Genomic DNA, 26,732 nt, shown 5'->3' on the forward strand with positions numbered 1-26,732 from the left:
ATTTTGGTTACTGTGCACTGTTCTTAAGCTTTCTCTTACTTGGTAAAATTATGGTAGAATAATCATTCAGAACAAAATGGCAATTATGGACATTTACAGCACAGCAGGAGGCCAGCTCTTTGCCAGAGCAATCCAATGCTAATCCCATCACCCTGCTCTCTTCCCATAGCCGTGTATCTTCCTCTGTTGGAGCATAAGTATGAGGGTCTTCATCATCTATTAACCATAAAGGCTGGCTATGCATTGATTGACAAATAAAATATTGGTCAGAGAAAGTCAGTAGTGTGTATTGGGGAAAAGTCTAGAGTCTGTTGCTGGGGCTCTGTATCATAAGTCAGCAAAAGTCTGAAACAATCGGCAACTGAAACTCAAGGTGGAAGCAATGACCAGAGAAGTCAAGGATATGGTAAAAGATCGGTCACATTCTTTGTATAAGGAGGTTAGTGAGAGTTCAGAAACAGCAATGCTGGGGCCTATAGTTAAAGTTAGAATTCTCGAACTATGCTGGATATTATTAAGCAAGTGCTTTTATACAGTCGTAGCAGTGAGGACAATTATTTTTTAGCTTCATTTAAATCCTGGCTTAGTTCAAATCATGTGGAAACATTGACTCTCACCTGGTTGTTTATATCCAATTTAATACCACCTTTGAACAACACTTTGATAAAACTTCCCGGCCCTGCAATCTCTACCACCGAGAAGAACAAGAGCAGCAATGTCATGGGAACACCATCATCTCCAGGTTTCCCTGCAAGCCACACACTATCCTGACTTAGACATACATCACATGCAGGTGCAGCAAGCAGTTGGGAAGGCAAATGGTATGTTGGGCTTCATTGCTAGAGGATTTGAGTACAGGAGCAAGGATGTCTTACTGCAGTTATACAGGGCCTTGGTGAGACCACACCTGGAGTATTGTGTGCAGTTCTGGTCTCCTTACCAAAGAAATATTATACTTGTCATAGAGGGAGTGCAGCGAAGGTTCATCAGACTAATTTCTGGGATGGCAGGACTGTCGTAGGAGGAGAGATTGGGTCGACTAGGCCTGTATTCACTCGAGTTTAGAAGAATGAGAGGGGATCTCATTGAAACGCATACATTTCTGATAGGGCTACACAGACTGGATGCAGGGAGGATGTTTCCCCTGGCTGGGGGGGGGGTCTAGAACAAGGGGTCACAGTCTCAGGATACAGGTAGGACATTTGGGACTGAGATGAGGAGAAATTTCTTCACTCAAATGGTGGTGAACCTGTGGAATTCTCTACCACAGAAGGCTGTGAAGGCCAAGTCACTGAATATATTTACGAAGGAGCTAGACAGATTTCTAGACACAAACGGCATCAAGGGGTATGGGGAGAGAGCGGGAATATGGTATTGAGATAGAGGATCAGCCATGATCATATTGAATTGCTGAGCAGGTTCGAAGGGCTGAATGGCCTACTCCTGCTCCTACTTTCTATGTTTCTATGTTTCATTGTTTCTGTCAGTGTTCCTTCATCGTTATTGGGTCAATATCCTGGAACTCCCTACCTAACAGCACTGTGGGAGGATCATCAAGCATAAGATGGCAGCAGGTCAAGGCTGCGGCTCACCACCACCTTCTGAGGGCAACTGGGGATGGAAAATAAGTGCGGCGTTGCCAGGGCCACCCACATCCCAAGATCAAATATTTAAAAGTCAGTGTCATTTTATGCGAAGAAATCAAGATGATTAAATTTTTACACAGGCAGAGTAACTGGGGAGATTGAAAACACATAAAAGGTGGCAAACCAAAATTGTTAAAGTGAGATATACAATGTTGCATTGGGTAGAATGAGGCACTTTGATACCTGTGAATTGAAACAATCAAGCTTCATTTTAGGTTTGTGCTAGGGGCAGTCAAGACCAACAGGCTTCCTCTCCGCAGTCCAAAGTAACCCTTTCTCAAGACACTATCTTCTACCCTATGGGAAAACACGTCGATGAACAGGCCGCTTAGCCCTAAGTGAGCATGAGTCACCTCACAACAAATTAGACCAGATATTATAACAATCTAGGGTAACACTCAGCTGTTAACATTTCCAGGACCGTAGAGACACTCCAAAGCTTTTGTAAAATGCCACCATGTATTTAACAAGCCCAGCTCCTCCAAATCTGTGGCATTCCGAGTTTTATTAGGGAACTCGAGTGGAAAATAGGTTAGAGATAATTGCAAGCCAAGCAAAAAGACACTGGCCTCAGGTAGCTTGGGAATACTTCAAACAACCAGCATTTAAAAACCATAGGAACGAGGCTTCTTTCTTTAATGCTTTGCTCCCAAAAACGTTTAACATTCTGGAGAGAGAAAAACTTTTGGAAAAAATCAAACATGATTTATTACTTAAATTCCTTATAAATCAGAGTCTATGTAGGTAATGATTCACAGTTAATTTTATTGTCTTGAACTTACTACCATACTTTTGGATATCGATGCTTTCAAAGTAAAAATCAAAGCAATGAGCACACTAACAATTCAATTCTAAAGTGGACATCAATTGTCCACTTAAGAACTGGCCACCTTATTTGCATCTATATGTCCTACAAGAATGAAGATTAAAAACTATCCTTCTGCAATATTATAAATAGTCTTGCAGCCAGTAAGTATTAAGGCCACCAACTGTAATACCAAATGGGTCACTAATTCCAGTCTATGCAAGTCTCTCTCTGCTTAAGTGAATAACTACCATTAATCATTTCTGTCTATTTGCAAAGGACTATCAAAGTGCTTTATGGCCAGGCTGTTTTCAAAGGTAAAAGAAACAGAAGCCCTTGTGTATACTGCTAACAGATTACAAAATTAACTGATGAAATGAGTAGAAGGGAAATGTTGTATTTGCTTAAGTTGTGCCCGAATGCCTCAGTGAATAAATGGAGCAGGCGATGTGGGGACTGTACCATACAGACCAGAAATCACCAAGGTTTGATGCGTGGTCTGCGTTGAGTTAGCCAATCTCACCTAAGGTGGCAAAGGAGAGAGCTCTACAATTAGCTTTAATGTCCCCGAGCTAGGAAAGGGAAAAATCAATTATTTTTTAAAAATTCAAGACCTTGCAGAAATCCAACATCAACCCATGTTAAATTGACCAGATACCCAGGAGGTTCCAGTTCTCTGTGGAATTGGGACCATACACAATGCTGAATGAACGAGTCGCATATGTGATTACATACCTGCTGTGCAACTGGTCAGAGGCAGTAAAACGATCCATATTTTGTGACCCGACTTTACATAGAATTTACAGCACAGAAACGGGCCATTCGGCCCAACTACTCGATGCTGGTGTCTATATGTCACATGAGCTTCCTCCTACCCTACTTCAACTAACCCTATCAGCATGTCCTTCTATTCCTTTTTCCCTCATGTACTTATCTAGCTTCCCCTTAAAGGCAGCTGCATCATGTAAAGTCATGCACCACAGTCAGAACCACACTGGTTAGTAAACAGAATGCGTCACTTTTACACTGCTGGCGTGCATCATCGTCGTGCAACATTGGAATGTGCACTGGAGTCTGTTGGCTCCTTGTGTTAGACTGGAACCAACATAATGCGAAGTCAATCTACTGTGAGACCTTGTGCTAGCCTCATTCCTGCCAGGACAGTACAGCACGGCACGACTGAGACAGCGTGCTTGTACTGGAATGTTCCGACTGCATTTACAATGTCAGTGGTGTAAATGCGTCCCGAGAGCTCTTGTATATCAGGGATAAAAAGCAAGTTCAAAATATCAGGGCACAGATTAGCCTGGGGGTAAAATGAACACAGTGGGTGGTGGTGGGGGGGGGTGCGGGTGGTGAGGAAGGAGTGGTCGATTGATAAGAGTTGTGGGAATTAAGGATGAGTGGCTAAGATCCAGCAGAACACAGAAAGAAGGGAAAAAAGAAAGCAGAATTAGAGAAGAAATTCAAAACTCTATTAAAGTCAGAGCACAGCTCCCTCTACACAGCCTCATCAAACACTCCCAGGACGGGTACAGCACGGGTTAGAGACAGAGTAAAGCTCCCTCTACACTGCCTCATAAAACACTCCCAGGACAGGTACAGCACGGGTTAGATACATTGTAAAGCTCCCTCTACACTGTCCCATCAAACACTTCCAGGACAGGTACAGCACGGGTTAGATACAGAGTAAAGCTCCCTCTAAATTGTCCCATCAAACTCTCACAGGGCAGGTACAGCACGGGTTAGATACAGAGTAAAGCTCCCTCTAAACTGTCCCATCAAACTCTCCCAGGTCAGGTACAGCATGGGTTAGATACAGAGTAAAGCTCCCTCTAAACTGTCCCATCAAACTCTCACAGGGCAAGTACAGCACGGGTTAGATACAGAGTAAAGCTCCCTCTACACTGTCCCATCAAACTCTCCCAGGGCAGGTACAGCATGGGTTAGATACAGAGTAAAGCTCCCTCTACACTGTCCCATCAAACTCTCACAGGGCAGGTACAGCACAGGTTAGATACAGAGTAAAGCTCCCTCTACACTGTCCCATCAAACTCTCACAGGGCAGGTACAGCACGGGTTAGATACAGAGTAAAGCTCCCTCTACACTGTCCCATCAAACTCTCCCAGGGCAGGTACAGCACGGGTTAGATACAGAGTAAAACTCCCTCTACAAAGTCAGGCTTCATAAAAAGGGAATTAGAACAAACAAAGAGAAGAGATAACTACAGGTTAAAAAAGGCTTACTATTAAAAATTGAGTAGTAAGCTTGGAAGAATGCAAAAATAATCAAATAGGTTTAAAAGAAAGACAGCTAGAAAGTGATAACATTGCGTAATAAAGGAAGATAAGAATCTGTGCCTTATAATGCAGCAGAGAATGGTTATATAACGGTTATATATGGAAACTCAATTTGCAGATGAAGTATTGAAAGGTACATTAAGAACTGCTGCTGAAATAACAGGGGAGAGATGAAGGAAATCATAACTAAAAGAAGACATTGTCCAGAACAAAAAGGGAGGAAATAAGAACTGAGAGATCAAAGTTATTTGTTTAAAAATGCAACAGTTACCATGGAAAAAGACTCAAGGAATAGACTTATTTGGTAATAAAAGCTTTTTGCTGTGTTCTACCAGAATCAAAAGATGTTTCCTCTGCGTTATTTTATTGTACAGTGTGAGAGTGGACCTTATCAGCTAGCAGGTACCAACATTAGGTTAAACAAAATTTATGGATTATTTATCATTTTAAATCCCAGCTACATGGATGGGCTGCTATATTTGACAGAAGCATTGATGGCGGAGGAACACTGTTGAAGCAGAAAAAGGCTCACACTGTGTCATATACCTCCCCCTGACTTCAGAAGCTGCACAAACTCCTCATTTTGTTTATTTCCAGTACTGAGGGAGTACTGCACGGTCGGAGGTGAGACATTAAACCGAGGCGGACGTAAATAATCCCGTGGCACTATTCGAAGAACAGCAGGGGAGTTCTCCCAGCTGTCCTGGCCAATATTTATCCCTCAACCAACATCACTAAAAGCAGATGATCTGATCATTACCAGATTGCTGTTTGTGGGATCTTGCTGTGCGCAAATTGGCTTCCGCATTTCCTACATTACAACAGTGACTATACTTCAAAAGTACTTCATTGGCTGTAAAGCACTTTGGAGCATCCTGAGGTCATGAAAGGCACTATATAAATGCAAGTCTATATATTTTATGCAATGAGTGAAAAAGCAAGTTCATACTAAAAAGTAATGCAGCCATACTCCAGTACTACTTCTCTTGCTCTCTTCTATATGCCCCTACACTGTTCATTTTATTCTAACACCCTGCTTTTACAAACGATTTCTAGCTGTCTCAATATATTAATTTAATTGTTGCTCCCTTTGCCTCCTAACAATGGCCTTAACGTGATGAAGCTTTGCCTTGCTTGAAGATAAAATAATCATTTCCTTATACTGTCGATAACTTAGGGACTAACGCTTTGAAAATGATACCGTGTTTCTTAACCCAATCTGAAAAAACTCGCGACGGGACATTTAAAGCATTTCCAATCAGCCCCATGTTTGGAAGTGTCCAAATTAAAAGCTCGCTACAGGATACAATCGTTTTGTGTGAATAAAGGGACACAAAATGAAAGCCAGGCTCGACATGATGTGATTTGAGTTCTTAAATCGAGTTTAATAAAAGAAGCAGCATGAAACTAGGACTCCAGTTAACAGTCACAATCAAGATCAGATTTTTTAAGTTGGTTGTATGCTTTCTTTTATGCACATATTTCTTCACAGGAGCATTAAATTACTGGTATAATATACCATCAAAAAACAAGCAATGTGTTGTAATGAAGGCAATGCTATGTCCAACCATGGGTCCCACTGACTATACAAGCATTGCTAAGCATGTGTTGAAACAGGGAAATCAAAAAGGATTATGTTTTTCTCCCTTTGGAGGTCAAAGAAAATGCTGTACAGAAATGAATTATAAAAAGATTAATCTGTCTAGATAGTTTTTACAATGTAAAATGTTTCATCAGAATGCTTGTGGCAGCGGTGTTAAAATGCACCATGGAATCATGCTTCCTTGAAACTACAGTACTGTACAGTGCTTGTGGCAGTAATGTCATAGGTACTCTGCAGAATCAGGTTTCTTTTCTACTATGGTGATGTACAGTCTTTGTGACAGCGTCACAGTCTATCTACGGAGCTCTCTTCCTTTCCGTGACTGGAAAGGATCTCTTAACTAGCAGAGACTTTCTACTGATACTATACAGGATAGGGTAAGTCCGCATTCCAACAGTCTTCCTTCCTTTGGTTCCTTCGACCAGAGGAGAAGGAAGCAGCATCAACAAGTAACATTGGCAGCCATTCCAGTGAACAGATATACAGAGGTTCAGGTAGGGTGGCTGAGATTAGAATGGAGGCAATTGTAGCTTGATAGCATATCAAACTCAAAATCATCGCTACTGTGGCAGGATCTTGTCATATGCTTATTAATGTACTCTAGAAATACAAAAAGTTATAACATAAGCTGCAGACCCAATAACAATAACTTGCATTTATATAGCGCTTTTAACATAGCAAAACGTCCCAAGGCACTTCACAGGAGCATTATCAGACAAAATTTGACACCAAGCCAAAGGAGGAGATATTAGGGAGGGTTTGGTAGGTTTTAAGAAGCATCTTAAAGGTGGACAGGAGTACCAAGTATAGTTATCGCCGAATTTACTATTTCATTTAATGTTTAAAAAGAACCTTACGATATTTTCATTCAGATTGGTGAGACTTGACAGAGCTGTGTGAGGAGCAGCAGTATCATTTCAAACATTGTGCAATACAGCACACTGAAGCCAAGCTTTGTGACCACATTAACCCACACAAAATTTGGCCCTTAATCCTTGTTCAATTTCCCTTCATGGAGGGTAGTTAAAATGTCCCATACATACCTGTGTGCACAGGATGGGCAGGGAAGGGGGGGGGGAGGGGTGGGGGTGGTGAGGCATAGGGGGCAGCTTGAAGAATGCAGCAAGAATTGGAGTGAGCACATAACTGTGCTAAAGAACATGAAGGGACGAGGGAGATGAATAGTAAGTAAACAAATAAATGAAGCAGGAGAAGGAACTGCAACAGAAAATCAGTAAAAGGGAAACAAAGCTCAAAAGAATGAGAAAATTACAGATTCTTTGGCTTGGTGATAAATTTTGTCTGATAACGCTCCTGTGAAGCGCCTTGGGACGTTTTACTACGTTAAAGGTGCTTTATAAATGCAAGTTATTGTCGTTGGGTCTGCCTGCTAGCTTATGTTATAACTTTTTGTATTTCTAGAGTACATTAATAAGCATATGACAAGATCCTACCACAGTAGCGATGATTTTGAGTTTGATATGCTATCAAGCTACAATTGCCTCCATTCTAATCTCAGCCACCCTACCTGAACCTCTGTAGATCTGTTCACTGGAATGGCTGCCAATGTTACTTGTTGATGGTGCTTCCTTCTCCTCTGGTCAAAGGAACCAAAGGAAGAAAGACTGTTGGGATGTGGACTTACCCTATCCTGTATAGTAGAAAGTCTCTGCTAGTTAAGAGATCCTTTCCAGTCACGGAAAGGAAGAGAGCTCCGTAGATAGACTGTGACGCTGTCACAAAGACTGTACAGCACTATAGTGGAAAAGAATTTTCTGATTCTGCAGAGTACCCATGACATTACTGCCACAAGCACTGTAGTTTCAAGGAAGCATGATTCCATGGCGCATTTAAACCGCTGCCACAAGCATTCTGATGAAACATTTTACATTGTAAAGGAATAGACAAAGGAAATCAATGATTGGTTGGAGAAATTTGTGGGCACATAGTAGAGGGCAACAGCTTAATTGCTGGGCCACAGTTTGCCTTATCACATCACCACATCCCTCTGGAATATGCAAGAATGAAATGTGGGGGAAAGGCCTTACATAGGATTCCACCGCAACTGACACCAATATTCCTGGACCTATGGTCTGGGGACCCCTGGTTTTGATCATTTCTTGCTGTGTCCCTGATTGGCTGTGTGGTAGTTTGAGCGGGCTGAGAGCACAGCTCTAAGCATTAAACTATGCATTATTACAGTGTAGCATTTACATAGAAAGATAGGGAAAGGGAAGGGAGCAAATGTGCCTCAGTAAATAATGGACTTTGACTCCAGCCCTGCTCTCATGGCTTTCAGCTTGTCTGCTAGTGAAGTATAAAACATCAGGACCAGTCTGTTTCTTTCTGTCTAACCTCTCTCTCATAGCTTTCTTGTCTAATCTGCCCCAGCGTCTTCTGCTCTTCCTTGCCTGACCTCCCTCTCTCATGGCTCTCAGCTTGTCTGATTGGTCACGGCATCACCTACTCTTCACTGAGTCTCCCTCTCTGCCCAGCCCCCATCTCAATAGCTTTCAGCTTGTCTCAGTGGAAGACACCAGAACTATTCTTCCCTGGCTGGCTGTCTTTACCCGACCTCTGCCTCATCGCCCTCGGCCTCTCTGCAAGACTGAAGACCTGTCTGTCACTTTTCATAACAGTCCCCCTCCCCCCCACTTGTCTCTTCCTGCTGCCACTGCAATGGTCGACGAGCCTTCTAAACCCCTGTTACTTCCTTTGTGTTGCCAGCCCTGACTTTCCCTCCGTTGAAAAAGCCGGTTTGCATTGGATAATGAAATGATTTTAGGAAAATACTGCTTTAAAATCTGATACGACTAAGACACTTCTCAAATCCCCAATCCATGTCAACACAGTACTTATACCCCAATGGATTACATCGTGCCGGGAGCATCAAAGAAAAAAATCAGAAGCATAAAAATAGCAAATTAGAACCCAGATCATGCTGTAGGGACTGCGCCTTAATAGAGGTTAACTGTACAGCAAATATTGTTTAGTATTACTGTCCCCATTAGAAATTAGGCAGCACTTCAAAACAAAATACTAATTAGTAACTAAATCATTGTTGATTTTTTATATTTCGTATTGCTGCCATTTTCAGATGAAGACTTTATTCATTTTCATTTTCAAGGTCACTCTTTCAGCTTTCATTTCAACACTGCAGAATCTTCACGGTTTCATTGGGGAGATGCTAGCCAGTGCAAGTCACGTGCTGACTAATAACATTTTCCTGGGCTGACTTTGGTAAGTAAGGTGCTGTACAACCATTCCGGGCGCCTCAGAACTCTGCGCCGACTTCAGTTCGGGCACTGCTGCCGAGATTTCTGGATGTGAGGCTTTAGGGGTGAAGTGGTTACGCAGAATTGGTTTGGCAATGTAACTGAGAAAACCGTGGCGACTTCAGTTTTTCTGGGATGGAGATGCCTTGGTGATCTAATTGTACAGAAATGCAAGCTCTGACAGTTCAAAGCTGACAGAAAACAGCTCCATGACTGCAGCCTGGCTTTCTTTAAAGGAAATGTAAAGAAATTCCATGAGAAAAATATGCATTGACGAAAGGCCAGTGGGAATAAATGAACTTTTATCTTTTGCATAATGTTGAGACAGTTTTTTGGAATTTTGGTAATTAAACAGTGCGTCATTTTAGATTCAAAGTTTAGGCAAATGGGATTTGTGTTGGCCTTTTGTTTTTGTATTAAACAGTATGTTTATAAATGGTAAACAGTCTCCCCCTCAAGGACTGATTAAAAAAGCCAGAAATGGCATCTGCTATGTATAAAGTATGCCAGAAGGGCTCTATCTTTAGATTTAATAAAACACATTTCTTCTTTTAGGAAAAGCAAAAAGGCATTAGCCTCCTGCGCTGTGTCACAAAATACAAGAGGAACATTTTTGGAAATGTGTGCTTAGTATTTGTAATGCAGACACAGCTAACTTTTTTTGTATTCATGAGAGCTAATTACCAAACATAACACAACTGAATGAAGTTTACGTTTGGCTCCAATTTCCTGCACTGAGTGTCTGTGAGCTTTCCGCAATCCTCTCCTCAATCATTGTTATCTCCTTTAAGAACTTTCCCCCCCCACCCCGTCAAATATTACTAACACTGGAACACTGTGTTTCAAAAGGTATTGCATGCTGAGCTATTCTGGACCACTTTGGGTTTTGATTTACTCGTTCTGCGGTTTTTGATTATTCTTTAACTCTCACTGCCTTACCAGCTGGCATAGCATCTTTTGACGCTTGCAGAAAATCAGAGTTTGATGAAACAAGCTTTGAAAAGTCAGTGAGACAATTAACATGATTAAGTAATTTGGCTTGGTTCATATAGAAACCAAAACCCAAGAGTTTTTTTTTGAAGGATCTTATCAAACCATTATGGATGCAGTCTTTAGCAAAGGAGCTATTACCCTTTTCTTTGATGTAACTTTTTCGTGTTTTAATATCATGTATTTAATATGACAGAACTACTGAGAAAAAACAAATCGACCTTTTAAACTCTACTGGTTCCTAACATACCATACATTTCCAGCCTATATAGTAAACTGAGGGTTGCAAGGTCCATCTTCCAATTGATAGTGGTTCAAAGCAATTGAAACCAGTTTAGTAGATCAACTAATCTGGGATGGCCTTGACTGTTGCTCATTAGGATTTGTCCCTACAATACTCTTTTCATTAAGACATGATTTTTTTCACAGTCAATCAATGGCTAGACATGTGGGGCAGAGGAGGACCGACAGATGTAAACTAAAGTTGAATTGAAACATCATCTCCATTTTGATAGAGGAGCTGTAAACTGATGGGGGATCGATGCAGATATTAACTTTCTTTATAGGTGATCAAGGAAAACATAACTCAATACTTGTGAATGTTGCTGGGAATTCCACCACTGAATGCTGATGTGGGTATGACTGAGTCACTGCATTCTAACTGCAAGTCCCAACCCACAAAAAAAGGCTGGAACGACAACAGTGGAGAAGGGGCTTTGAACTCAATCCTCATAAACCTCCGCTTTGCTTTTATGAGCATTCAATATTATGGCTGTTCTAGGATTAGAAAGCAAGTTCACATTTTCTAAAATATAACTTGAATCTGCTGTGTGGTCAGCGTTTTTAATGGCAAGTCATTTAAATGTTATACTGTGGTGTTTCTATAGGAGATGCACTGCAGTGACTGCTAAAGGGCTACGAACCAGATTTCATTTCATGTCAAAAGAATGAGCCTGGGCCAGGCCAAGGAAATTCACTTGTGTCAGATTAGACTTTAAGGAGTGGTAAACATATAGGCTCAGACCTCTTCAATGTAAATTCTCTTTACAGTTGAAAGAAGGAAGAGAGAGTGAATTTCAAAGAAGTTCTACTTACACTAATCACACCACTTCATCCTGCTCTTTACTTCATTTGAACTGTTGTAAACAATTTTACAACACCAAGTTATAGTCCAGCAATTTTATTTTAAATTCACAAGCTTTCGGAGACTTCCTCCTTCCTCAGGTAAATGTTTATGTTTAAATTTAAAATAAAATTGCTGGACTATAACTTGGTGTTGTAAAATTGTTTACAATTGTCAACCCCAATCCATCACCGGCATCTCCACATCATTTGAACTGAGCAGTATTGGGGTATTTTACATTAGTTATCTATAAACCAACAAGTAATTCTGAAAACACTTTGGGCTCATGAGCCATGTCACCCCCAATGTTACTCCATATCCCATCACTGATTATCAGCAATTTGACCTACTTCTCTCCCCTCCATCACTGTGTCCTTTAGCTATCTCAGCTCTATTCTCTAGAATTCTCTTCCTAAACTCCTCCACCTTGCTACTTCTCTCCCTATGTCTACAAGGCTCCTAAACCTATATTTTTGACCATGCTTTCAGTCAATTGTACATTCAAGGTGCTATATAAAAGCAAGTTATTGTTGTTCAGTGATAGCTCGGGGAACCTTACCCCACCCATGAATTCAAGGCACATGGCTTCTCAGACAAGCATAATCTCCGTTAGAAATGCTATTGTTCAGTAGCACTCTCACCTTTGAGTCAGAAGGCTGTGGTTTCAGGTCCCACTCCAGGGACTTGAGCATAAAATGTAGGTTGACACTGCAGTGCAGTACTGAGGGAGTGCTGCACTGTTGGAGGTGTTGTCTTTCGGATGTCGTTAAACCTAGGCCCTCTCGGGTGGACCTAAAAGATCCCATGGCATTATTGTGAAGAACAGCAGGAGAGTTCTTCCCGGTGTCCTAGCCAATATTGAATGCTCAACCAATATCACTAAAACAGATTATCTGGTTATTATCACTTCGCTGTTTGTGGGACCTTGCTGTGTGCAAATTGGCTGCCACATATCCTACATTATAACAGTGACTACATTTCAAATGTAATTAATTGGCTGTAAAATGCTTTGGGACCTCCAGTGGTTGTGAAAGGCGGTGTGTAAATGCAAGTTCTTTCTTAAGTTTGATCATTTTCTTGTCGAGGTTATAACTTTTTTGTCTCTATAATGTCTTAAACCTTATTTCCAGTAGCAAGTTCTCAGCTTAGTGGAGAAGCCAATCAATTAAAAGGATTTAAGAAAAACACTTGTAGGTATGTTGACAGGGTGAGATGAAGTAAGGTGGGAGGAGTCTCGTGTGGAGCACAGACACTAGCATAGACCCGTTGGGCCAAATGGTCTGTTTCTGTGCTGTAAAATTCCATGTAACAGGCTGGGAGAGGTTATAGCGCCACCTCTGGAGCAAGTAAAAACAACAGGTGTTCGTGTCACTTGGTTTTTAAAAAGAGGTTGCAGCGCCACCTCTGGAGGAAGTAAGAATAGCAGATATTACCGCTAACTTGTCACCCATTGACTTCAATGGACTGGTGCCATGATAGTGTTACCAATTCAAGGATTTCTATTACATAAATAGACAGAAAGATCTTATGATGTTTACATCTGTATTAAACCATTTCTAGCTCCTGCAGAAGGCAAAATTATACCAGTGCTAACAACAAAATATGCATTTATATAGTGCCGTTAACATAGTAAAACGTCCCAAGGCGCTACACAGGAACATTATCAATCAAAGTTTGACACTGGGCCACATAAGGAGATATTAGGATAGGTGACCAAAAGCTTGGTCAAAGAGGTAGGTTTTAAAGAGCATCTTAAAGGAGGAGAGAGAGGTGGAGAGGTTTAGGGAGGGAATTCCAGAGTTTAGGGCCGAGGCAGCTGAAGGCGTGGTCACCAATGATGGAGCGATTAAAATCGGGGATGCGCAAGAGACAAGAATTGGAGGCGCGCAGAGATCTCAGAAGGTTTTAGGCTGGAGGAAGTTACAGAGATAGGGAGCAATAGAGGCCGTCAGTGAATGGAAGGTGTAGAATGTGGATATGATTGTGCAACACTTTCAGACACAACTACAAATTAAAATTTCAAATACTTGCTAAAAGATATCTAAACCATCTATTTAGGATGGGTTTCATTTTAAAGATTAGATTTTGAGATGACCTCTAATATTAAACATAGTGCTGCTTATCTATGGTATCAGCTAAGTTTATATTAATGTACTTGAGCCAAGGTTACTAGCTGCCAATAACTTCATCATTCCAGTGTTTTGAGAACTATGTAGAACACAATAAGAATTGGCAGTGACAGAGAAAATCACAGCAATGGCTTTTCAAGAAAAGAAACACAGTACCTTAAAATGTTTCATCCACAAATGAAGGTTTTTTTTATTTAGAAATAATTAAACTTGTCGTCCATTACCTTTTCATCTTCATCATCATCATCATCAATATCCACATATTCATCCTCCTGACAAATCAATCACAAGAAGAAAAAGGAACCAAGTTAGCTTTTAATGGAATTCTTATCTTATATTGGCTAAACGCTTTTAACTCTGGGTTATCACACGACTGAAACAAAGGGTTTGAAGCTTTAGAGCGGTGTTCAATCACTGAAAGAGAGAACATCGCATTTTTGCATTATCAGCAGAAATTGTGCTCAAAACCAAACAACTTAACTGTGGATGACACTTACATGCTCACCATATCTACCACTGGGGGTTGCCTTGAAAGTTAGTCCTTCGACAGCTCTCTTGCTTAGATGTTTTTTGTTTAATTACAGAATCCGATACTGGTTTATAATGTTGGCACATTTTGCTTATATGGCACTGCTGTATATATTAATATAGTAGTGTTAGGATGAGGATCTTTTGTTGGCAGTGGCCATGGGGGAGGAAAGGGAGTTACTGTTCCTGTGATGGCTGGAAGGGTTTGTGCTCCCATCTTCCCTCTCGTTAGCCTGCCCCGCCCTCTACAGAGAAGTCCTATGGCATTTATGGGTGGGACTGCCCTTGAGTAGACCTCATGGAAAAAGGTCCACCCACTCAATAGCTGTCCAATCCTTTCCAGAACATTCATTCCACGTAACAAATATCACCTACAGAGTGGTGTTGGGATGGGCGGCAAACACATAGACAATCCTTCACCACCAAATGCAAAAACCATATCAGCCTGTCCACTAAAGGGTAGGTGGGAGGCAGAAGTGGGGGATCCTAATCTCTGGGGTCAAGTCCTGCAAGCAGGGAAGTGGGTCAGAGGTGAACCCTGACCACTTTCACAAGAATGGACCAAAATGTTCAGCAATGTGTCTGTCCAACCCCATCTCTCAATCACCCATCCGCCAGTGAAGGGCAGAATCTACAGAGCCTTCATGGGTTGTGGGACGATGGGCGCATGAACCGGTGTCAACCATCCCATAGATTGTGGGTGAATGCAAGTACCCACACACCAACCTCTCTCATCCATCACCACCCCACTACAACCCCTCCATCCCCCCCCAGCCTTCCACCCCCCTCCAGAGAAGCAAACATAATTATGAGCATACATCCTGTTTCTACTGCCTATCCCTGCTAGGGTCTCAGTTCAGCAATTCTGCAGCCTTCAAAGCCACATTTCCAAAATTCCTATAGGCAGGTAAGTGACTCACAGCTCTCCAAACCTCAGGTGTTGCTTCTGGATAGTTCACTCTTCGGGACTGTAGCCTCAAATATGGACACCACACAAGCTTAATGAAGCCAAAATCTCCCGGATAACTCCTGTGTAGAAAGTCCAGAGCACCTCGAGGTTGCACTATTGCAAGTGGAGAGAGTTACGATCCTTGCTAATATTCTCACTGGATCGATGAGCTCTTTTCCTGTTCTGGCAAGACAGGGAGATTCTGTCGGGGGAGGCGGGCACATCAGCAAGTAGAGACAGCTCTTCCACACACAGCAAGATCTTGGCCTGGCTCGCTACAACATGAGCCAACCCTCTTATCTCTAAGGACTACATCTCCTCAACCTAAAGATAACCATAAACACGTCTCTGTCCAGTACACCGTACCCATATCCAACTGTGTTATACACAAACACAAACCTATATTTACACACAAACAAAATTCTTTCAGGATGATGTCAGCTTGTTATCTGAGTTGCACCTTTAACCGGTTATTTGGGACAAAGACATTAAACTGACCTTCCCTTAAGCACAATCGGCAACCAAGAGGAAATTCTGCTGTTCAGAAAAGTAACTCCAATCATCTGATGTGCCATTGTGGAATGGCCAGGCTGGCACAGAAAGCACCTCAATCTAAACACATTGGCTAAATCTTCATCTTCACCGCCTGGACGGTAATCCATTGGCGTGGATCTCCTGCCCATAACGGAATGAAGATGAAAATTTAACCTAATGAATTTCAACCCCCAAATTATATAGCTGATCCAACAAACATTTCAATATACAATTTTTGTAAATCATTGAAAATTACATAGGTTGCACTGTGAAATGGCTCTGTGAACGATGTAATACCACAGGAACATTAGGAACAGGAGTAGGCCATTCAGCCCCTCGAGCCTTTTCCACCATTCAATTAGATCATGCCTGATCTGCACCTCAACTCCATTTAACCACCTTTGCACCACATCCCTTGATATCTTTACCCAACAAAAATCTATCTTTCTCAGTCTTGAAAGCTCCAATTGTGGGACAGAGTTCCAGATTATTACTACCCATTGTGTGAAAAAGTGCTCCCTGATTTCCCTCCTGAATGGCCTAGCTTTAATTTTAAGATTATGTCCCCTTGTTCTTGATTCCACCACTAGAGGAAAGAGTCACTGCATATCGACCCTATCAAACCCGATTGAGATTTTAAACACCTCGATTAGATCACCCATCGATCTTTGATACTCAACGGAATACAATCCAAGTTTATGCAACCTGTCCTCATCATTTAACCCTCTAAGCCCCGGTATCATTCTGGTTTATCTGCGCTGTGCCCCCTCTAAGGCCAATATATCCTTCCTGCGGTGCGGTGCCCAGAACTGAACGCTATACTCCAGGTGGAGTCTGACCAAGGCTCTATAGAACTGCAGCATAACTTCCTCCCCTTTGTATTACACCCTCCTTGAGATAATGGCCAACATTCCATTAGCCTTTTTGATTGCTTTTTGTACCTGTCTACTAGCTTTAAATGGTTTGTTTACTTGGACTCCCAAATCTCTTTGCTCCTTTACAGTTCCTAGTTTCTCACCATTTAGAAAATACTCTGAATTATCTTTCTTGGGTCCAAAGTGGATGGCTTCACACTTGCCCAAATTGAACTCCATTTGCCATAATTTTGCCCATTTACCGACAGAATACAATGACACTTGAGACTACCAGGGATCTGAAAGTTTTTTTTTATTCCTTCATGGGATGTGGGTGTCGCTGGCAAGGCCAGTATTTATTGCCCATCCCTAATTGCCCCCGAGAAGGTGGTGATGAGCCGCCTTGTTGAACCGCTGCAGTCCAGGTGGTGAAGGTTGTCCCACAGTGCTGTTAGGAAGGGAGTTCCAGGATTTTGACCCAGTGACGATGATGGAACAGCAATATATTTCCAAGTCAAGATGGTGTGTAACTTGGAGGGGATCCTGGAGGTGGTGATATTCCCATGCACCTACTGCCCTTGTCCTTCTAGGTGTTAAAGGTCATGGGTTTGGGAGGTGCTGTCGAAGAAGCCTTGGTGAGTTGCTGAAGTGCATCCTGCGGATGGTACACACCGCAGCCACAGTGCACCGGTGGTGAAGGGAGTGAATTTTTAAGGTGGTGGATGGGGTGCCAATCAAGCGGGCTGCTTTGTCCTGGATCATGTTGAGCTTCTTGAGTGTTGTCGGAGCTGCACCCATCCAGGCAAGTGGAGTGTATTCCATCACACTCCTGACTTGTGCCTTGTGGATGGTGGAAAGGCTTTCGGGAGTCAGGAGGTGAGTCACTTGCCGCAGAATACTCAGACTCTGACCTGCTTTTGTAGCCACAGTATTTATGTCCAGTTTAGTTTCTGGTCAATGGTGACTGCTTCATTATCTGAGGGGATGCGAACTGAACTGATCACTGTGCTATCATCAGCAAACATCCCCACTTCTGACCTTATGATGGAGGGAAGGTCATTGATGAAGCAGCTGAAGATGGTTGGGCTTAGGACACTGCCCTGAGGGACTCCTGCTGCGATGTCCTGGGGCTGTGATGATTGGCCTCCAACAATCACTACCATCTTCTTTTGTGCTAGGTATGACTCCAGCCACTGGAGAGTTTTCCCCCTGATTCCCATTGACTTCAATTTTAATCGGGCTCCTTGATGCCATACTCGGTCAAATGTTGCCTTGATGTCAAGGGCAGTCACTCTCACCTCACGTCTGGAATTCAGCCCTTTTGTCCATGTTTGGACCAAGGCTGTAATGAGGTCTGCAGCCGAGTGTTCCTGGTGGAACCCAAACTGAACATCGGCGAGCAGGTCATCGGTGAGTAAGTGCTGCTTGATAGCGCTGTCAACGACACCTTCCATCACTTTGCTGATGATTGAGAGTAGACTGATGGGGCGGTAATTAGACAGATTGGATTTGTCCTGCTTTTTGTGGACAGGACATACCTGGGCAATTTTCCGCTTTGTCAGGGAGATGCCAGTGTTGTAGCTGTTCTGGAACAGTTTGGTTAGAGGTACGGCTAGTTCTGGAGCACAAGTCTTCAGCACTACAGCCGTGATGTTGTCAGGGCCCATAGACTTTGCTATATCCATCCGTTCACAATAGGAACAGTACACAATTGATTGTTGGACACCAGAGCCCCAGTGGTACTGCACATTTGACTATCATCAAGCATTGTTCAACCACTTATATCTCTGTAGTGGGTTATTGTGGAATATTCCCTTAATCCATATTTGACCCTATACCCATATATCCTTTGTACAACAAGAGTTGTTCACAATGGCGTGGGTGTTGGGCCAGTGAATTGCTTTGATTTACACAAACTGCTTGCGAATTATATTATATGTATATTTCTGAATTTTAGTTAAGTGTCAGTTTGGCTCAATTAGTGGAACTCTGAGTCAGAAGGTTACGAGTTCAAACCCCACTATAGACTTGACCACATAATCCAGGCTGTACTCCAGTGCAGTAATAAAGGAGCGCTGCATTATTCGAGGTGCTGCTCTTTGGATCAGTTGTTAAGCTCAGTTGTCTGTTCAAGTGGATATAAAAAAATCCGATGGCACTATTTGAAGATGAGGGGAGTGTTCTCTCATTATCGAGGCCAACGTTCCTCCTCAACCAACACAGTGAAAAAAAGTTAACCTGTCATTCATCTTATTTCCTGTTTTGGGCCCTTAATGTGCACAAAATGGCTGCCATATTAATCTCTGGCTAATAAAGATGCACATAACCAAATGCAAATTACCTGACAGAAATCCCTTATAGAAACAATAGAGCTTTCCTAAGGTAACTCTGCTTTTAGAATATTAACTCACAACTTATAGTCTTGCACACAGATGTTGGCATCTTCAGTGCAGTACTGAGGGAGTGCTGCATTGTCAGAGGTGCCGTCTTTCAAATGAGACATTAAATCGAGGCCCCGCCTGCCCTTTCAGGTGGGACGTAAAAGATCCTATGGCACTATTTCGAAGAAGAGTAGGGGAGTTTTCCCCAGTGTCCTGGCCAATATTTATCCCTCAACCAACATCACTAAAACAGATTATCTGGTCATTATCACATTGCTGTTTGTGAGACCTGGCTGTGCGAAAATTGGCTGCTGTGTTTCCTACATTATAACAGTGACTACACTTCAAAAGTACTTCATTGGCTATGAACTGCTCTGGGACGTCCTGAGAAAAGTTCGATTTACTTTTGGGTTTTGATTTACTAATGCATTCAGTATACTCTTTGGACCTTCAGTCCACTTCCTGCCATCTTTGGAACTATCACATCCTATCCAGGCTCATCTTTGAGCATTAAAAAAAGCTCAAATTCTTTTTAATCACAGGCCATTCAGATCTGGTCCAACATCACCCAGTTTTGTCTGTTAGTTCAACAGTTACACGCCCACACTGATCTGGGTTTTGTCAGTTCAAGTTAATTACGTATCAGGCGTTATGGACGGGCATTTATACGGGAGGTTTTCATACCTTTCATTTGGCCCGTGTTTAGGGATTATCAGACATTACCTCTATTTACATTGCAAAAGTTTTCCTCTGGAGTAAATCTTGGATTTAGCTCTGCAGTGAACTGTGTAATCACTCACATTAGTCATTCCAGTTACAAAGTCTCTCCTCTTCAGACATAGGCTTTATGCTACGGTTTATGACATTGATCTTAACTCACTATAAATACCAGCCGAGAGTATGACCGAACCAAAATCCGGACTTTTATCTGCATTTTATCACCAGGCAGCTGGAGGGTTGCCAGAATGATGATTCTTGTCACCACACTCCTGCTTTCCTTCGGAGTCTCTGCAGCTCAATTCATTGGCCCAACACCTGCACCGTTGTGAACAGTGGTGGATTTGGCCTTTAATCCACTATTGTGAACAGTGGTGGATTTGGCCTTTAATCCACTATTGTGAACAGTGGTGGATTTGGCCTTTAATCCACTGTTGTGAACAGTGGTGGATTTGGCCTTTCATCCACTATTGTGAACAGTGGTGGATTTGGCCTTTCATCCACTATTGTGAACAGTGGTGGATTTGGCCTTTAATCCACTGTTGTGAACAGTGGTGGATTTGGCCTTTAATCCACTGTTGTGAACAGTGGTGGATTTGGCCTTTCATCCACTATTGTGAACAGTGGTGGATTTGGCCTTTCATCCACTATTGTGAACAGTGGTGGATTTGGCCTTTAATCCACTGTTGTGAACAGTGGTGGATTTGGCCTTTAATCCACTGTTGTGAACAGTGGCAGATTTGGCCTTTAATCCACTGTTGTGAACAGTGGTGGATTTGGCCTTTAATCCACTATTGTGAACAGTGGTGGATTTGGCCTTTAATCCACTATTGTGAACAGTGGTGGATTTGGCCTTTAATCCACTGTTGTGAACAGTGGTGGATTTGGCCCTTAATCCCATCAGCATCACGAGTGATCCATAACTGGAGTTCCTCAGGGAGGCAAGTGTTAACACAGGGCTGCTATTGGCTGGTTTTCAAACCTATTACTAGGAAACGCAAAAGCCATGTAATGAAATTGAATACAACTGATGGGAGATGAGTTCTACATTCTTGAGTTCTGAGCAGCACATTCACTAACACGATAGCTTTTCTGAAGGCTCTGCCTGAGAAACAGAGCCCGATTTAAAACTGCAGTGTCCCGAAATAACTGCGTTCTCCCGATATAGAGCTTGGTGATAATGAAGACTGCGAGTGGGAAAATTTGGTGTGTTTCTTTAAAAAAGAAACCACAGGCAACGCCTTTTGGGGGTCAAGGAGTTATAACCCCTCAAAATGTTTTCAATGAATACTAAAACACAAAATCACAAACACTTATATGTATTGTACTGTGTGTGTGTGTGTGTGTGTGTGTGTGTGTGTGTTCATGTTCTAACTTGCTTTTCCTCAAAAAAGCAACATATGCATCTCGCCCAACCTCTTTCCCTTCCCCTCCCCCACCCACCCCACCAACAATCCCGTCAAGAATGTCCACTCTTGGTTATGAGGTTCTTAGTGACAGGTTCCAGTGACACACATTGTTTGTGCAGTCACATGGCTGACCTCTGTTCTTGGCTCCAGGGCTCTGCTTTTATGCTCTGTACGAACCATGGACCAAAGAGTGGAGGTCGGTGAGATCACTGAAACAACGTATTATAGAAATCAAACACCGCTGCAAAAAAGACTTAAAACAGGCACTCAATACAGAAAAATGTCTGCCAGACATTTATCCCTTCTCCTACCCAACCTATTTGTTTTCAGATACACAATCACGGGCATAAATGTGTTGAAAGCAACATATATGTGGCAAAAACTTGAATACGGCATTAATGCCACTGAAGTTACGGGTGGTTCTTCTCCCTCCCCAAAGTGGCAACGAATCTCCTTTAAAATTGAGCAGTCAAGGACGACGATCCTTTCAGAGCTCGACTTCTCAAAATCTTTTTATTCATGGACCAAGTTAAGGGACCACTTGGGGGCAGGAGGACCGGGAATTTCCTCGCGACTGCTTCATCTCCGCCACTGTAGCTCTGCTGTGAGTGACGGAGACTCCATTCCCTCGCATTAAACGGGGTTCCCTCCGGCCAAGTTACGGCACGGGAGCAGGAGCAGCTTCGGGGAACTTCCCGGCCGATGCCTTTCAATCAACGATGCAGTTAAGGTCAGCGTAACTACAGGTTGGCTTCTTTGCTACAATATGTCGTAACATGAGGCAGAGATGACCATATTATAGTGAAGTGATGTTATTGTCACTTTTTGGCCCAACAGATTGGGAAGGACTCTAAACAAGCTTTACTGTAAGCTGCAAAGCTCAGTAAGTAAACAACTGAAATCAGGTAAGGGGGTGGGGAAAAAGACACATAATAAACAGTGAAGGACTGTGCTTTGTAAGTAACCTCACAGCACGAGTACTCATGAACGATCAGGATCCTGAATTTTCATGTGGTTCTCCCAATCTCTTGCCATATTTTCTGTGGGAGGTTGATGGAACCCCTGCAGAGATGGCGTAAACGGCCGTTTTTATCCATTTACGTCGTTTCTCCGGGGTTCCGTCGACCATCCCACCCCACGGGAATCCCAGGTGTACATCGAGATGGATATTTAATCCAAATTAAATTTCAAGAGGTCTACACATCACACGTCATTAAGGAACCAACAGTTGCTGTACACTGAACAGGAGCAATATTCTCCCAATTCAAATCACACACTCTTTCCACTAGAGTACGAGAGTCTCATCAATAACTCACCATGTACTGCTGGCTGGCGCCCTTCCCTCTGGCCATCTGAATGTAGTTCCAGGCAAAAAGCATCAATAGTGCAAGAGGGAGCATGTAGATCTCAAAAGTCCAGACAATAACTAAATACAACTGAAAAGAAAGAGAAAAACTGTCATTAACGTCTGAAAGAAAATCCAAAGAACAAAAAAAGAGTTCTGGGTACCTGGGAAGAGGGACAACAGATTTTCCTTTTCAATGTCTGCTCAGTACACAAAGGTTGAAAACAAGAATACAGAGTGAATACAACAACAGCTTGCATTTATATAGCTCCTTTAACATCGTAAAACGTCCCGAGGCGCTTCACAGGAGCGATTATCAAACAAAATTTGACACCGATCCACATAAGGAGATATCAGGACAGGCGAAGAGGTAGGTTTTAAGGAGCGTCTTAAAGGAGGGGAGAGGGGTAGAGAGGGAGAGAGGTTTAGGAAAGGAATTCCAGAGCTAGGGCCTAGGTAGCTGAAGGCACGGCAAATACTGTAGAGTTATCACGTTTTGAAAGCTCTCTTCAAGACAGCAGCTATGCTGTGAGGTGTAGTGTGTAATGTTCTGAAGCAGGCCTGTTTGCCTTGTACCATCGGCACTCTAGAAAATTCCCCCGTTTACATTGTGGGGCAGAATCCAGAGCACTGGTGTCGACATAGAAACAACTGCAAGTACAAAGCAATTGTTTGAAAATCGTGATTGTGGCTTTGGAGGTCTGGCTGTGGACATTCCCTGGTGCCTGGGGAACTCCAGGGGTTTCCTTGCTGGGCAATGATAGCCTTTCATGATCGAGTCACATTACTTGACGAGTACTGTTATGCACCATGTGCATTGAGTGTACCCTCTTCAAATATATAGAAGGCAAGGATAAGGCAGTAACTTAAAGATTCAATTAACCATCAAAAAAATCATCCTCAAAACATTTGGTAACTAATGGGTGTTCCTTCACCCCACCAGTGCCTAGGCCCTAAACTCTGGAATTCCCTCCCTAAACCTCTCCACCGTTTTCTCCTCCTTTAAGACGCTCCTTAAAACCCACGTCTTTGACCAAGCTTTTGGCCACCTGTCCTACTCTCTCTTTATATCGCTCGGTGTCAATTTTTGTCTGATTATGCTCCTGTGAAGTGCCTTGGAACGTTTTATTAAGTGAAAGTCACTATATAAATGCAAGCTGTTGTTGTTGTTGATCAGGAAGAAATTGTTTTTAAAAACTCCCTGCAGACTACTTAGACAACACCTCCCAGACCCACAATTTCTATCACCAAGAAGAACAAGGGCAGCAATATCATGGGAACGCCATCACTTCCAGGTTCGTCTGCAAGTCATACACTATCCTAACTTGGACATATATCGCCATTCCTGGGATAAAATCCTGGAATTCCTCACCTAATACCACTGTGACAGCACCATCACCTCAAGGACTGCAGCGGTTCAAGTAGGAGGCCCACCACCACCACCTTCTCAGGGTAACCAGGGATGGTCAATAAATGCCAGTCTCGGCAGCGATGCCCACGCCCCAAGACATTTTTTTTAAAACATGTTCTGTTCTAAAACAGCTTGAAGAATAGCATTTAGTGCTCTCAAACCAAAAGCACACAGAAACACAGAAATATAAAAAGCTTAGAATAGTTCTCATGGTAATGTGTTTTTGAAAAAAAAAGTACAATTCCGGGCAAGGGAGTGGGACTAATTAGATAGCTCTTTCAAAGAGTCGGCACAAGCACAATGGGCCGAATGGCCTCCTTCTGTACTATAAGAAACTATGATTTAATCTGGGCGATGAAATCATCTTTCACCAGTGAAAGGCTTTCTACACTAAACTAGCACAGACATAATATTTAGTTCAGAGCCTGATTCTCCAAAGGTGAATCTGATCTGCCATAGTTTATACTTACGGGTGTCCCAAGTCATTCCATGCACCAAATTGCCAGCCCAATGTATCCATAGAAAATGGTAGGAGATTCACAAAAGGTATTCATTCTAAGTTGATGTAAAACTTATGCTTTGCCACCAGATCAGCTGCAATAACAGAGTCTGCAAACCATTCGCTCCAACTGTTTGTCTTCAAAGGTAAAACTTCTAGCCGCAAATATTTTTTTTAAGAGATTTCCCATCCCGCAATAAAACACGCTGCGGTTTGCCTTGTTTTCAGTCACTCGGATGAGCTATTAAATTGAGGCCCCGTCTGCCCCCTCAGGTGGATGTAAAAGATCCCATGGCACTATTTTGAAGAAGAGTATGGGGGTTCTCCCCGGTGTCCTGCCCAATATTTATCACTCAACCAACATCATTAAAACAGATGATCTGGTCATTATCACATTGCTGTTTGTGGGATGTTGCTGTGCACAAATTGATTGCCACGTTTCCTACATTACAACAGCGACAACACTGTAAATTGGCTGTAAAGTGCTTTGTGGCGGGAGGGGCAGGCCAGGTTTCCTTTTGTTGAAAGATCAAGAGAATGTCGGGGCTGGGGAGCTCCATGTGAGGCCTGGGGTTGGTGGGTGGAGGTGGGGGGGGTGGGGGTGGGGAGGTGGGCAACCCTGCTCCTCCTGGCCCACAAGGAGTTCAAAGACAGGCAAAGTTTTAACACTTACCTGGGTCTCTTCTGGCCAGTCGGCTCCTCTCGCTGTGTTTTTACTACTGGGCAGCAGACAGTGCGGGTCTCCCCCTGGGTGGACCTTAAAAATATGCTGCTGCGGTGATGCAATCATTGGGCCACGGCTTTTGAATCGAATGTAGGCTTTTAGCTTGAGCCTCATCCAGGGCCTGAATCGTTGCATTAATATTATGCCAGCCGGGAAAGCAGTGGCTTGAGGGCGGGATCTCAATTTTTACTATTTTAACCCCTCGGCTGACCCTTTCCTGCCCGTTGAGGGGAGGAGGTTAAAATCTGGACCCGGTGCCCACACCAATGAGAAGTTAGAATTCTTTTTGCAACCAATTCCAGGGATGAGGGATTTCAGTTACGTGGATAGACTGGAGAAGCTGGGGTTGTTCTCCTTAGGGCAGAGAAGGTTAAGAGGAGATTTGATAGAAGTGTTCAAAATCATGAAAGGTTTAGATAAAGTAAATAAAGAGAAACTGCTTAAGATGATTGGCAAAAGAACCAAAGTTGACATGAGGAAAAACTTTTTTACACAGCGAGTAGTTATGATCTGGAATGCGCTGCCAGAAAGGGTGGTGGAAGCAGATTCAATCGTGGCTTTCAAAAAGGAATTGGATAAGGGAAAAAATTGGCAGGGCTACGGGAAAAAAAGCGGGGGAATGGGATTAACTGGATTGCTCTGACAAAGAGCTGGCACAGGCTCGGTGGGCCGAATGGCCTCTTTAAGTGCTGTAACCATTCTATGATTCAATTTCAAGGTGATGCCATCTTTCAAAGTTTTTATTTTGCCTCTCGTGTTATTGGGACAAATGGAGAGGGCAAAGCAACTGCACTAATTCAGCGAGATGTCATTCGATTTTTTTTTGATGTCTAACTCCTGAAATATCGTCGGCCTCGAACTACAGTCCACACCCCATCAAGACAAAAACCTGTAAAATTAGGTTTCATGTTTCATTTTCCAATAAAAATTAAATATTCACTGGCTTAAACACACATCTGGTAACTGCATTTATTTTTCCATTTTTATACATGCCCTTTCTCAGAATGTTTTAAACAGCACAGCCTCAGAACACATATCAGGTAATTATTTTATGAAACTATTCATAGGTCACACTTGCAGCGGAGAAAAGATGTAACTAATACCTTGTTTAGAGCAGTAAATTGCCCATATATTATGACTAAAGGCTCAGTAATAAAAACACTTATTAAGTGTAACAATCGCATTGTAAGCTCATGCAAAAATAATCGCCTTAAAATAAAGTGTAAAAATCCAATAACTTTCCACCAGGGGAATAATTTAACAGACCTAGTGCTGGCCAAATAAAATGTAAATGCTTTCTAAGTCACTGAGAACACATCTAGAAAGCTGCAGTCATAAAGCTTGAAAAACTAACCAATTTTTTAAAAAAGGACATGCTTAGGTAAATTGTACTAAACTAGGGCAGACGCAGGAGAGAGGGACCGACATTAGATAACTGCAGACTACATTTTAAGGGCTAAGGACAAGATAATTGGCAGAGGTTTACTTGGCGTTGTGTCTTTCACAGAA

The 26,732-nt window shown here is 42.6% G+C and overlaps 1 protein-coding gene across 4 annotated transcripts in view; it reads right to left on the reverse strand.

The window, feature by feature from the left end:
• LOC137301874 (multiple C2 and transmembrane domain-containing protein 2-like) overlaps positions 1-26,732 on the reverse strand; it is a 365,811-nt gene that overhangs the window by 44,084 nt on the left and 294,995 nt on the right. For all 4 annotated transcript variants that reach the window (XM_067971577.1, XM_067971579.1, XM_067971578.1 and 1 more), the window contains 2 exons: positions 22,561-22,680; positions 14,097-14,144 (listed from right to left, as the gene is read on the reverse strand). In XM_067971577.1, coding sequence (XP_067827678.1) covers positions 14,097-14,144; positions 22,561-22,680 — 168 coding nt within the window. The remainder of the gene's footprint in view (positions 1-14,096; positions 14,145-22,560; positions 22,681-26,732) is intronic.

The sequence above is a fragment of the Heptranchias perlo genome, chromosome 34 (assembly GCF_035084215.1).
Source record: "Heptranchias perlo isolate sHepPer1 chromosome 34, sHepPer1.hap1, whole genome shotgun sequence".
Taxonomy (NCBI): Eukaryota; Metazoa; Chordata; class Chondrichthyes; order Hexanchiformes; family Hexanchidae; genus Heptranchias; species Heptranchias perlo.